At 41.0% G+C, this 14586-nt stretch overlaps 2 protein-coding genes across 2 annotated transcripts in view; one reads left to right on the top strand and one right to left on the bottom strand.

The window, feature by feature from the left end:
• The first annotated feature begins 44 nt into the window (after positions 1-44).
• itgb1bp1 (integrin beta 1 binding protein 1) lies at positions 45-6431 on the top strand. The gene is made up of 7 exons (XM_085766895.1): positions 45-196; positions 1564-1679; positions 2627-2705; positions 4307-4437; positions 4539-4631; positions 5002-5151; positions 5250-6431. Exons 2-7 carry the CDS (start codon positions 1608-1610, stop codon positions 5319-5321), a joined length of 597 nt encoding a protein of 198 aa, XP_085623021.1. The 5' UTR covers positions 45-196; positions 1564-1607; the 3' UTR covers positions 5322-6431.
• Positions 6432-6860: 429 nt separating this feature from the next.
• asap2a (ArfGAP with SH3 domain, ankyrin repeat and PH domain 2a) overlaps positions 6861-14586 on the bottom strand; it is a 57773-nt gene continuing 50047 nt past the window's right edge. Inside the window, exons 22-28 of the mRNA XM_085766894.1 lie at positions 13855-14080; positions 12889-13041; positions 12127-12229; positions 11547-11605; positions 11294-11373; positions 10542-10661; positions 6861-9016 (exon numbers count right to left, since the gene is read on the bottom strand). Of these exons, the coding sequence (XP_085623020.1) occupies positions 8942-9016; positions 10542-10661; positions 11294-11373; positions 11547-11605; positions 12127-12229; positions 12889-13041; positions 13855-14080 (816 nt within the window). The 3' untranslated portion in view covers positions 6861-8941. The remainder of the gene's footprint in view (positions 9017-10541; positions 10662-11293; positions 11374-11546; positions 11606-12126; positions 12230-12888; positions 13042-13854; positions 14081-14586) is intronic.

The following is a 14586-nucleotide window of genomic DNA, read 5'->3' as shown; positions in this document are numbered from 1 at the left end:
TTAACATGAGAGCTACTTTTCTTTTTTTGGTTGAGTATTTCGCTGCGTCGCCTTTAAGCGGTGTTGGGTGTAGGCTGTGAAACTCAAAGCGAAGCTGCAGAGTCAAAGTGTAGGTAAACACAAAACCACGACTGAAGAGGGGGAAAATTAACTTTCAAACACAACATTTGAGACCCACTCAACACAGTCCACACAGGTAAGCTGTAATATACACAGGTGGCACGTAATAATAAACAGCGTTTTGTGTTTTTTGCCCAACGCCCCCGCGAAAGTCGTCGGGTTGTCAAGTTGAGTGTGAAGATGAAATGCGGTGGGGGATGTTTAAGGTGGAGCAGGACGGGCTGCACTGCATTCACACTAACAGTAGTGTTTTCTGCTTAATACGTGTGTTTAGATATTGAAAAGACATGGACTAATGTGACCTGTTGATTCTGGTGTATAATTTGTGTCATAGAGGCCTTTAATTTAATTTTTAATGCTTAATAATAGGCTACTAAAGTTCACACCAGGGAAGATCTTGTATTGGTGCAGTCTCTCATCCTCAGTCACGTAATTCTGCAATACTCTCACTGACTGAGATGATAAACTGTGGTGAAGAAGTTAAATAATAACCGGTACAATAGATAAACCTTTCACTTCAGTGGTAGTTAATCTTCTCTTTAATAAAATGCAACCTTAAAATGAGCAGCAGTTGATCTAGCTCCTATGACAGGGCGTCAATATTCACTCAGCATTGAAAGCACCATTTATTACTGTGTTATATCAGTGTGTTATATTGCTTTGTTTATCATAAAATTCAATGATTTTACCTGCTTTAATATTTTCTATCACCGCCTCCAGCTGTTTCATGTGGAGCTAGGGAAAGTTAGAAAGTAAAATTATGAATGAAACATTGAGAAAGTAGAGCATCTCCTACAAAATAAAAGTATGCTTACTTGAAACTGAAAGTAAAACATACCTTAATTTTTTTCTTTCATTTATTCATTTTATTTTGTTTGTTTGTTTTGTTTTTATCTTATCTTCTACACTTAGTTTTAACGTTTCAGGCAGCAGCCTCTGCACTATTTCTGAAATGTTCATTTAAATTTTAGCACTACTGGATATATTTTTAAATTGACAAGGCTAACTAAATAGTTGAATTCAGACCTAATAGCAACTGTAAACAAAAATTAAAAAAAGACACACCCATGTCTCTTTGACAATTGAAAGTTATACTCTGATATTGTTAATCACATTTGTGGTTTGTGGTTAAATTAGGTTTCATCTGGTGTGTGATAAAAGCTATGACAAGCAGATCTCTCCTGCAAAACAAGTAGGGCAGATTAAATCAATTCTAGCTATCACTCCTAATTTAAATACTGAATGGTTTTGTAGCAGCTGACGATAATTTAGATCGTGTAAAGGATGACTGAATAAAAGATTGTGTAGCTTAAGCTCTACACTCTCATTTGGTCATTATAAAATATTTAGACGACACCGCCCTTTAATTATTCATCACCTCTGTTCGAGACTTGAGACGGCAGCTCCGTCTTGTGTTTAACACTGTTCTCCGTGACCATCCAGATCGGGCAGGGCTGGAGGGCTGGATGCTGTCGTCATGGTGAAGGATGTTCCGGAAAGTCAAAAAGCGCCACAGCAGCAGCAGCTCACAGAGCAGTGAGATCAGCACCAAGAGCAAGGTACAGCAATGAGCACTAGGGATGTCACGATTACTTGTTTTCACAATTAATCGTGGTATTAAACGCCACAATTATTTAATCGTAAAGATTCCTAAATACCGTTATACTTTCACAAAAATGTTATGTTGGAACCTTATCGGCAGATGTGCGCAAAAATAAAGGTTAATGCACCGATACTGGTCCATTTACCTAAGGTAACATTGAATTGGTAGGAATTTAAATGTTAGCGTGTCATTTTTCATTTTAAAAAAAAGCAAAACAAAACAAAAAACAATTAAAAAAAAAAATGCAAACATTTGGTATAGACGACAATTCATGACCTGAATATTTCACACATTTCCCCTGGGGATTAATACTTGGTCATATATTAATAGATACTTGAAATATTTTGTGTAAACAATGAGTAATGTAATTATATTTTGACTGTATTTTATTTTACACATTCATAGTGTTGTGAAATTAATTAATGCATAATAATCGTGATAATCGTAATACCGTGATTATTTCTCGTACCAAGAAAATTTATAATTGTGACATCCAATGAGCACACACCAACAGGGAGTCACAGGGAGGGAGTCTTATCGTCTTATTGAACTCTGCTAACACCCTGCTAACTTTATAAGAACAACATCATTTCTCGTTACAGTATGGAAAATTAAGTTAAATGATTTTGTACTATTTTGGGTTATGCGCTGTGTACAATTCTTTATTTTGTTGTGATCAGAAATTTAAGTGTACTGATTAATTTCAAATGTCTGTGATCTGATCCTATTGTATTAATGCGTATATATATATTATTTTTATTTTATTTTAATTTTTTAAGGTAAAAGGGGTAGGGGTATATAAGCTTTGGCTTCAACCTACACCCTTTCGGTTATATAAGCTTGATATACCGAAATAAATAAATTCATTCATTCACCCTGTCCTGTGTCCGTCTCTCTCTTCAGTCTGTGGACTCCAGTCTGGGAGGTCTCTCCAGGTCCAGCACCGTCGCCAGCCTCGATACAGACTCCACCAAGAGCTTAGGTCAGTCAACAAGCTCATGAAAGTCAACAAGTCTTTACAGTATCTACTGTATATCCTATCCTCCCTTCGCCTTGCCTGTTAGCCGTCTTCTTTGTTAAAGGGATAGTTCAACATTCTGGCAAATTCGCCTATTGCCATAATCCCTGTAGTCATAGGAGTTGGATCATTACCTTTAAATCAGAAGTATGCTATATTTTTGTGTTAATATAAGTCTTAAATAGTTATATCTTCCGACAGCAATCACTTATATAGAGTGTTTGGACCGAAACACAGGTCTGTCAGTCCCTCTGCTCTGCTCTGCTCTCAGCCGAGGAGAAAACTTTTCTTGTATCCTACAAGTTTTATCCAATGAGGAGAGAGAACGACATGAAGGGCTGTGTGCGCAGCCAAGGGATGCGCGTCAATGTGGTGACGTAGGGACGAGGACCAATAGATCCATGACGAGGACGGGGGCTGCTAACTCCATCGGCTGACAAGACGTTATGGTGCGTTCAAGGCAACCCGTAACTCGTGTTTTTCCAACCTGTGAAGTCGTACCAGTTCGATCTGGTACGAGTTCACGGGTCGGAAGTTACGAGTGGCCGTTATAGTGACTTTCACAGGTAAAACAGGGCGGAAAAACACGAGTGGGTTGCCTGGAACGCTACAAAGTCGTAAATTGTGACTTGAAGCTGTAACTTACGGTTTCAAAAGCCTGCCTGGAACACAGCATTAGCCAAAACGACGGGATCGCTTACTTCTGCTTTAATTATCGGTGCATGTTGTTTTGAGATCCGCGGGGCAGAGACTCGAGCTGCTCAGCAAACACAATGGAGGTGAATGGCACAGGTAGGGGACCTGTCCCTCATCAAACTCATCAAATACACAATCCCCAACAACTATTTCTTAGCTTGGTGAATTTGCAGGTCACAACTTCTCTACGAAAGCGTTTTGGTGTTGTTGGATTGTGTATTTGATGAGTGTTCAGGCCAGGGACATGGAACCTGTACCGTTCACTTCCAATGTAGATCCAATTTAGCTCTAAAAGAACATTACTTAAAAATGAACTTCCATTAATCATGATGTTGTACTTGATATAAGGATATGGGTTATATAGTAGAGTCAATTAATTATTTGTGGATGGCTATCATTATATTATGGCTCCTGGTTGGAGCTGTCTTGTCTTGTTATTTTGTTGTTGTGTCGGTCATGTATTGAATGTATGTAATGTTGTTGGGGTGTACTGTATATTGTTTTGTATTTGTCTACATGGTCTACATTGTCTGTATTTATTTGTTTGGGTTGTTTTATGTCTATTGTCTGTATTGTCCAGTGTGAATGTGTATTCTTTTATTGTCTCCATGTATATGTTTTGGACCCCAGGAAGAATAGCAGATGCTATGCAGATGCTAATGGAGATCTTAATAAACATAAACATAAACAATGTGTTTGCTGAGCAGCTCATGTCTCTACCCCGTGGATCTCGAAACAACATGCACCGATAATTAAAGGCAATGAACCTATACTTCTATGACTATGGGGATTATAGCAGTAGGAGAATTTGCCAAAAATGTTGAACTGTCCCTTTAACCAACTCGTTGTTTGACATGTGGCCCCTTCAGGTAACAGTACATCTGATACTTGTGCTGAGTTCCGGGTCAAGTATGTGGGAGCTATTGAGAAGCTGCAGTTTAACATGAGCAAGACCCTCCAGGAGCCTCTGGACCTCATCAACTACATCGATGCTGCTCAGGTGAGAGTCTGAAACAAGACAGGGACACACTTCAAGTAGCAATATCTGCTTTCAGATACAGAGAAAAAAAACACTAATAATATCCTGCTCCTCCTATATAGCAAGACGGAAAGCTGCCCTTTGTCCCCGGAGACGAGGACATGGTCCTGGGAGTGTCCAAGTACGGCGTCAAAGTGGCCTCACTGGACCAGTGTGTGAGTAGTGCAGGATTGGAAAAGTGATATACTGTGTATGAGATTGAATGCTCATTGATTAGACTCTGCAGGACTGCTGGGTCATCAATGCAGCCAAACAGCATCATGGCTCATGAGATTCAGCCGCAGTTAATATTTTTTGATAAGGTTCTGCACGAAGTTGCTGACTCTGATATTTCAGCAATTCCCCCGATCTTCCATCCACTTTATGTGAACTAATGCAGAGCGAGCTGAGCTTCCTATATCTCCTATAGCCGAGTTACAGTATCAGAGAATTACATCCAAAAGCACGTGAATCCTCATCCGCTTAGCACAATAGGAGAAATACATATGATTGAGTTAGTAATAAAAAATGTTTTCCCATGGCCAGGATGTGCTGCATCGCCACCCTCTATACCTGATAGTGCGGATGTTGTGTTACGACGACGGCCTCGGTGCAGGGAAGAACCTCCTGGCTCTGAAAACCACCGATCCAAAGCAAGAGGAGTGCAGCATCTGGGTGTATCAGTGCAGCAGCTCGGTAAGTGGGACAAGAGTTTGAAATGATTGGGGTTGTAAAAAGTAAAATTAAAGATTTAGACGAGTTATTAAAAAAAAAAAACCTGTCTGTGATCCCAGGAGCAGGCTCAGTCCATCTGCAAAGTGCTGTCGACTTCTTTTGACTGCGCTCTGACGTCAGACAAGTCCTGAGGCCGGCGTGATGGACGGGAGCTGAGATCCGTCTGAAGTAGTAGAAGAAGTGAAACAACTGAAAATGCAACTGCTAATAAGAAAACCACCATATAGCTGCCAAAAAATTGTGACAATTTCCCCTTTTCTCTCCAAATTCCAGTGTAAATCTGCTCTGCTGTTCTGTGTTAGTTCACAGGAAAACATGATTCAGGCCCTTTTTATTGATGGCAACGTGTCACATTCGGTACGGTCACCTTCCCACCATTCTCCATCTGAGACAGAATTACTGTGAAATTATCTGACTCATATCCCCCAGGAATCAGTTTCCTTTACCTCACCCGTTTCTCGACCTTTCAAAATAAGATGAAGAGCAAAAGGTAAAGTTTAGTCGCATAAAAAACGAAAACAGGTTTTGTCACACTTCTTGTCGCAGCGTGACAAAGGCGGCTCCTATTTACTATAAATTATGGTACAAAATAATGATTTTCCAGCCCATCTCCACCCAGCTGTGTCAGCATATGGTGATTCATGGGAGACCTCAATCAGCGGAGAAACAACATGGTACACAGATATGAAGACATGTTCACGCTTTGGTTGTCTTCATTTGTGGTCCAGAAATATTTTTGTGTGTTTTCTTTTTGAACAACAGTATTGGTACAATAGAAGTAACTATTTGACCAGAGAGTACGTTACAGAGGCTTTAATTTTGTGACTTATATGAGAGGAATCTTACTTTTTTTTTCATGACTATTTAGCCTTTTATATTCTTGTGTTTGAAATTTCTTTACACTGCAAAATTTCTTGGTACCAAAAACTTGATATATTTTCTGATTTGTTTATTCCTGATTTGTATGTAGTGATTATATATGCACCAATTCATTAGATTCTTCTGACACCAGAGATATATTAATCAGCTGTAACATGAGAAATATTTTGGAGGAAAAAAACATGTTTACATTTGTGGTACTAACTTGACTTGACCTTGTATATAATAGTAACCCATGACCTCTGTTTGTCCTTGGTTCAGTTAAGATTCAGTTGAAAATGTGACATTGAGGTTATGAAAGATCTGGTACAGTAATTTTTTGGGGGGTATTTTACTCAATAAAGTGTAATTTCTCATTTTTATGTCAGCTGTTTTTACATTTGTTTTGTCTTTAATTGTGAATAATTGATACTGCTTGAGATTATTATTACTTTACTATTTACTATATTACTATTTTTACATTTCCTCCTAAAACTACAGTATGATGCACATTTTCTTTCTTCAATGAATTTAGAAATATGGATGCAGGCATGTTCATGTACTGGCCATAAGAGGGAGCTCTTGATGCATCATTAGACTCTTATTTTGAAAAGAATCAGTTACAGTTTCAAAATGCAGGTCATTAGCTTAAAGTAGTAGGTTTGTGTTTGAAGGTGTTTAGACCAAAAATACACCACTCCACAAAAACACCCATGATGTGCTGCCAGCAATAATTACATTATACAAAAATAATTATAATTTGCACAAATGGATCCAAATGTAGCTTTAAACTTTAAGAATCAGACTACAGCCTTGAATGATTTCATATTTTATTATTCCAGTTTCATTTTCCCATTTTCTTGCACAATAGAGTTAAGAGTTGATGCAGTGACAGTTAATGAGAATGAACTGAGTTAATTTTCCCAGTAGTGTGTGAGTGTATTTGTGTTTTCAGCACACACACACCCACACATACTCACACATACACACTCACAGGTCCAGCTGAGGTCTTCTCTGTAACTGCTCCTCACCACAGTGCATTAAAAGACATTTCTTGGCCAGGTTAACTCTGCTCTTTTTTTCTTAACATTTAAATATCAACAAAACAAAACCAAATCTATTTACACGAATAGATTATTAAATCCTCCTGTTTCCAGTGAGTTCATATTCAACATGGTGAGGAGAGTGTATCAGCTGTGATTCACATGCTTCTCTCGTCATTCACAAATCCATGGAAGGCTCTGGTTTCAGGTTAAATGCCTCAATATCAACATTATGAACAGGAAGAAAGTTGCTCTGCAACCAAAATGAAGTTAATTACATTGTATGTTTTATATTTACTCCATAACACTATAGATAAACTCATCTTTCTACATAATGGAACCCCAGAAATGTACAAATATGAAAGGCTTGAACTGTAGGAAGGATATTCTTTTCTCTATCTGGTTGTATTGAGTGTGTGGAGATAAGAGACTCAATTTAGCTCATTTGTGAATAAAAAGAGAATCAGCTTGTCAGAGTGGGAGAGCTCTAAAAGGCAAAAGGAAGCAACAAAAGTCACAGCTAACTATCGCCTTTCATCACGCTCACTTTTTTTTTTAAATTTCCCCTTGCTTGAATATTCGGTCATTCGCAGCTTATTCTGTGCAGACGACACATGCACACACACAAACACACACACGCTTGCTATTCCTCTAATAAGGCAGATGACAGCTGAAGACAGCCTGAGGTGTCAGACTCGACATAAAGGTAATTACCGACTGCAGCAGCTCCAGTCAGTGTCATCATCTGACCTAAAACAGTACGGGAGGAAGAAGTGGGAGTGTTGCGGCTGAATATCATCCTGAAATAGTACAGGCATGAGAGTGTGTGTGTGTGTGTGTGTGTGTCTGCATGTGTGTGGAAAAGCATTCATGGAAGAAGCCTGACATTGAATTCATTTGCAGCTCTGTTACTCTACGCACACACACACACATACACACCTGAGAGAGCAGGTTCTCCCAGGTGCGATTAGTTGAAGGCTATTTTTACATGCGGCCTTCTCCTTTCAATGCCGGTCTGTCTTTGAAACGGGGACAGGGAAGCGCTCCCGTGGGTGCAGCTTCTAGCATATTCTGGGGTTAACTTAGCACCATTAGAAAATCCTCCACAGAGGAGGGAGGGCGACCACAGAGTGGAAAAGTTGCACCTAGAAGCAAAGGTAGGCGTTTAAAGAAATCGCTCATGCACAGGTGGAATGTAGGCATGTGGACTAAATGCTCACTTTTACAGTTGTTAGTAAGTTATAATACATTGCTGTAGTCTGTCAGTACTATCACTTTCACGACTGTTTGTACATTGCAACTGAACAGAAAACGGGAGAAATGAATACTGTACATACAACCTTCATTATGTCACATGTCGTCTTATGTTGTAACAAGGATAAAGACAAGGAAAGTGCATTTATTGCCAGAGGTCATTCACTACAATCATTTTGTTTTCTTTGCTTTTTTTTTTTTTTTTGCTTTTTTTTTTTAAATCTTAAATGTCGGCGTCACAAACATTAACAGCAAAGCATTAAAATCACATACGGCCCCCACGAGTCCTGCAGTGGCACCTGGACTCTCTGGCGCCCTGGAGTGAGTCTGCCTCAGTTCAGTTGCCATGACGACAACCCTTCCCCAAAGTTGCAGCCAAGGTGATGATAACAGCGGCAACACTTCAACAACAACAAGCACACCGATGATGCCAGTGATGATGATGATGATGATGATGATGATGATGATTTTGACAACTAGATACTGGGATGATGATGATGATGGTGGGTGTTTTATTGGCCGACAGACACAGACGAGTGAAGGAGGAGGGACGCTGTATCCCGGGATGCGTCCTGAGAGCCGGAATGACCCTTTTTTCAGTCAGCGATGAAGTGTACAAATGTGACCGGAAAGGCTCCTCTTCTCATCGGGTCTCCGTCGATATGGCCCACCTGTGAAGAGCGAAGACAGACGAGAGGTCAGAGGATGATAAATGGAGGCTACAAGACAAAATATTTTCAGAGTAGCGGCCAGATTTTGCTCTTTTGGATTAATGTAATTTCACTAATACACCAAAACATTAGATTACTCTCACAAGTCGTCTAAAGCACAAAAACACAACCACAGAGACTAACTAAAAAAAATGTTTCCAGTTCACTGTGATATTTAATCTCAAGGATTCAATCTTGATTCTTGAAATTCTAAAATAGTTCTTTCTACATAAGTGGAAACTAATTACACCAGGCTGAGAAAAGTTATGTTCAGTCAGAAAGTAACACAAACAACACCTGTTAATCTGAGGAATAAAAAAAATACACTTATTTTATCTTAAATTGATCATTTAAAGCAATCTAGGTTTTCAAAATGAACTGAGGCAAGTGTTTTTGTATTTACATGTATGCAAATCCCATATTTATCGGCTATACACAATAAAATTTATATAAAATCAAAATTGAATTGAAACTGGAGATCAGTACCAACATCTAAACCACATCTAAGGGGGGACTCATACAGTGGACCTACTAAATGATGCTAAATCACAAAAACTATCTCTGTAACACATTTAAAATGACTTTTCTTTTACCTCAAGAGAAGACAGTACTTATTATGTCCCTTTAAGTAATTTTTTAACATCTTCTATACCTGAAAAAGAAAAGGCTAAGACATGTTGGTGCTTCACAAAATTTCTGTACAAGGTTAAAAGTAAAACAGAATAAGCAATGGTGTTATGAAGAGATGAACCAGTCTGATCAACATTTGACTGAAAAACAGGAAAACATCCTTCTTTCATTTAGATTGATTCTCTTTTTTTAATATTTTTGGGGAAGAATCTCAAAATGAAACTTTACAGCTTGAGTCACACAACCCGCTAACTTCCCAGCTATGAGAATTTCACAATTTCACCAACGTGCCACAGTGAGTGACACTCGCTGCAGCTGAGCTCATCCTGTTTGTGTTGCCTCATCATCACTGAGCTTTCATGTCAATATCGGAGACGCTAAACGAGTAATAACTGGTCTGACGGCAGGACAGAGAGGAAGCGTAGTGGGAACCTCGGGGGACTTTCGGGTCCTTGCAGACACAGTGAGTGACTAAATACGGTCATATCTGCAGAGGTGGCCCGGAGGAAAACAAGTTGCAGCTGGTCGACGTTCACACAAGGGGCTCCACAGAGGAAGCAGCAGCAGGCGGAAAAAGAGGAGGAGGACGAGGAGAAGGAGGAGATTTTGGGGGGGTGGTGAGGGGGTTGAAGCGGCCAGAGTGAGGTCATGGCTTCTTTGCTTTTAGTCTCCATGGTTACTGAGCACATCCACATGGTGAAAACAGAGCAAGAGTGGGACATGAGATGAACTGGGAGCTCTTTGTGCTTTAATCTAAGATCATACGCAAGCATCCGAAATGTAAAAAAGAAAAAAAAACACAACAACAACTGTAAAACCACAGTGAGTGTCTGCTGCTGTCTGGAGAGATACTGACCCACCACTCCTGGTCCTCCTCTCCGTCCACCACGATCACCTCCCCCTCAGAGAAGGTCAGCTCGTCTGGGTTGTCGGCTACACAGTTGTAGATGGCTTTCACTCGCTTCGGCCTCTGTTTCTGAAAGAAGAGACACAATGAACCAAACACGCTTCACACAGTCAAAGTCATATCTTCTCCTTCTGTCCCTGTCTCTTTTGTTTTTTCTTTGTATTTTTCTAAATTATTTTTTGATTCGCAGAGAGAAAACTGTATTTTTATTTAGGGAGCATAAGAGTTTAACAACCACTGATTCATCCATAATGCATGATAAGATGGAACTGGTGCAGCACGAGCTCTGAGACAAAGAGGCACAAAACAAAGACAAAGAAAAGGCTGCTGTAATCTTAATGTTCTGCACATGCTGACAAACTAAAATAAATGGCCTAGTTATTGTTTAAGAAAATATTAACCTTCCTCTCCAACTTTAAAATCCCCCCCCCCCCCCCCCCAAAAAAAAACCAGAGCTACTAAAAACTGCTTCTCCACAAAAACTGGAAGAGTCCAGGAAGGAAATTTACAGCCCAAGTGGACACTGGAAACACTGAGACAATAGGTCACCGCTGGACAGGAGGGAATTACACAACACTAATAACAGAACAAACCATGACTTGTTAAACCAGCGGCCAATGATTCAGTTGAGTCGTATGAATGAATAAGCACTTCACGCCGTGATATCTGGATGATGTTGAGAGGAAGAACGAGCGACTCACCGGGTAGGCCTTCCTCGGCATGGGCGCTGGAGGCAGAGACTGACCTATGGAGTTCTGGGGGCATCCTGGCACTTCCTTAGCTGGAACAGGAAGAGGAAATTATGTCACGCAACGACAACTTAACTTTCCACGTTTCCACACAAGAAACAGGATCTGACAGATAGCAAAACAACATGTGCGTAACTTTGCGGACACTGGAACATCACAGATTAGGACGAGGCGGACGTTTCACCTCTCTTATCTATTTACTCACTTGGTCTTTCGATAGACTGTGTTCGGTTTAGAGGGCCTCTGCTGAAGCTCTTATCGTTGCTGGAAAACAGAGGAATGTGAAAAATGCATCATCATCATCATCATCATCGACAACAAAGTCACATGAAGACACAGCAGTCAAAAAGAAAAGCCGTGCAGCTCTCAAAGACTCTTCGTGGCAGATTTATTGCAGCTCTGGCAGCCATGAGGGAGGGAAAAAGACAAAAGAGCAACTGTGAAGGAGAGTTACTGCTCGTTTGTCTCGTCACTGAGCTTTAGCCTGGGAGCTAATGAAGCGGCCGAGCAGCAGACATGCAGGCTCGTTTCTCTTGGGGAAACAAACAGCGCATTACAAGACAAGTGTTCACATCAGACAGATACACAGCCCGGGGCTACCGCATGATGTTCCCGGGTATGTGTATTGAATTATCTGAAACTGCTGTCTTCCACTATAAGCTGATGAAGCTGCTGGGGCGATACCACTGAACTCACCCTAGCCACGATTGTGTACGTGGCAACATTTCATTAATGATACAGCTCACATCTGAAACACTGTGTTAGTTTAGGTTTAATTTTCTTACCCTCCAGGGGATTTGGGCGGCACCGCTCTGGACCCCAGTGGTCCCTGGTTTGACTTGGACTGTAGGCTCATAGCTTCCATCTTTGACACAGGAGGACACAGACCTGGGACACACAGCAACACACCTCGCTTACTTTAATCTGTTTGACATTGTCCTATACCCAGTATCTCTCTCTGTCCTCAGACATGTAGCATCAGTCTACACAATCAAGTACATTCTGCATTCACTCACATTCTTATACAAGGACCCTTTGTACGGGTTACTGGGTAATTATATCTTTATGAATTATTATCATTTTGGCAAATTCATATAAAATCAAACTTCCTCAATAGACAAAACTCAAACACAGCACCTACCTGACTGCTGGTCCAACTCATTAATAAACTAAAAGCATAATCACATGCTTCTCTTTTATGACACACAGTCAAAGAGGAACTATGCAAGTCAGTCCCTTTTTTTGCTGTTTTGGTTTTGATTTGATTTGATTTTGGTCGACTTTTTTTCCTCTACCGAGCTCTCCCTACAGTTTCGGGGTGCATATTTTGTCACTGTTGCACCCTGCAAGCCCCCATTCTCCTTGTAAGAAGTAATCTAACCACTACAATTACTCCAAGGGTGTTTAATTAAGTTGCAAATCTTGCATAGTTCCTCTTTAATTCCTCAGACATAAACAGAGGAATGACTTTGAATCTACGACCACTTTCGCTTTGGAAAAGGTCCAGCTGGAGAGGGAAGTAATGTCGGAGGTCTGTCCATCCATACCTCCAGTTGAGGTAAGTCTCATCGGGGGAACAGGGGGGTGCATGTTGGGGGGGTCTGAAGATGACCTCTGTCGCCCCACCATGTCTATACCACCAGGTTTCCAGCCACTGGACACTGGAGACTGACCGATCCCTCCCAGACCGGACAACTGAGCTGAGAGAGAGAGAGAGAGGAGATTATTAAGAGAGAATGCACTGCACTTTGCCAAGACCAGCGTCCACTTTAAAAGTTGTTTCCATTTGAGCGTAATTGAGAGCGACATTTAATGGGGAGAGGGAATGTGCAGAATGTGGAGGCTGGGGGCTGCGGCGAGGTGAGGTGGGCAGCACAGCTGGTTGTTTCTGCTCCGCTCTCTTGGCAGCTCTCCAGGCAGCCGCTAATGTTGTTAAAGACTGACTGTGGCCGACTTGTCACAAGCCGGTTACCCTAAAGAACTACAGTGAGGTTGTTTTTTTGGCAGCATAAATACAGACTAAAAGACTGTAGATCAATCAATCAATATCAGAGCTTTTTAAGCACCTGTCTTTTTATATGAAGTTAAAAAGTGACATCCCAAAACCACTTCTTTTCTGCATGGAAAGAAAACACGCCCTTTTGATTTGAGATCATTTGAACATGCAGGGCCAATTTCCCCTTGTAAAGAGGTCGACAACTCTCTGGAAAAGCAGCCGTGCCATCTGTCTGCAATGTGACTTTTCTCTGCTTCTGTACCCAGAGACATCTGTGGTGTTAAAACAGGTCAAAATGTCACTCACAAATCACAGAGTAATTAACATTCAGGCCATGCCAACCGCACACACACGTGCAGAAATGAGACCTTCTTCGTCAGTGAGGCTGTTCCTCTTGGGCACATTTCAGAAATATCATGTCATTTCCAAAGGACAAAGAGGTCAGACTAAGGTTATCAGATTTAGCTGGACTGCTATTTTCGCCGCCAATTGCTGATAGCGCCGTGTCTGCCATTACCCAGGTTCCTCGGGGGCAGCGGTGGAGCAGAGGTGTTGCCGGCGGGCTGAGGCGAGTTGCTGCTGAGGATGGTGCCGTAGGTCTCGTTGTTAACCAGGTTGGGCATGTAGGCGCGCTGTTTGTCCTTGGTGAGGCTGATGGCGTCGCGGCCTCCGGGGCCCAGGTTGGAGTTGCTGCTCGGGGTGTAACAGCTGACCGGACGCTCGTCTCTCCGATGAGGGCTGGGCTGGAGGGGCAGCAGAGGGTCAGTGAGGACACACAGCTACAGTGTGCATGTGAGGATGTGACATTGTGATTACATGACGTGAAAATGTAACAGGTCAGATGTGGTTCGTCAGATTTGATCGCTTTAGTCTGCTGCCATACGTCCGTCTTGTATGATGATGATTTGGCCTGGTTCTGAATCTTGTACTTTTTTTTGTTTTTTTTCACCATTACTTACCAACAGTCATGATTGTAATTATTCAGCAAGTCCACTAAATGAATCATTATACATTTATAGATGTGTATTCAATTACTGGAATAACCCAATAACAGGTTATCCTATAAAAAATAGCAGTTATAAAAAGATTTGTTCAAAAATTTGAATGTGACTGATTAAAACTGTTTAACAAACCAATTAGTTAGTTAGTTTTTTCTCATCCTGTACTGAGCCTCTTTGGAAATCCTAAACGGAGATCTTCTAAAATCATGTTTTGTCTAAACTGGCAAACATTTCCAGTTTCACTGAAA

The sequence above is a fragment of the Trachurus japonicus genome, chromosome 22, assembly GCF_045865225.1.
Source record: "Trachurus japonicus isolate A0001 chromosome 22, Traja_1.0".
Classification (NCBI taxonomy): Eukaryota; Metazoa; Chordata; class Actinopteri; order Carangiformes; family Carangidae; genus Trachurus; species Trachurus japonicus.
Note: the sequence above shows the minus strand (reverse complement) of the source record. Positions and strands in the feature narration are given on the sequence as shown.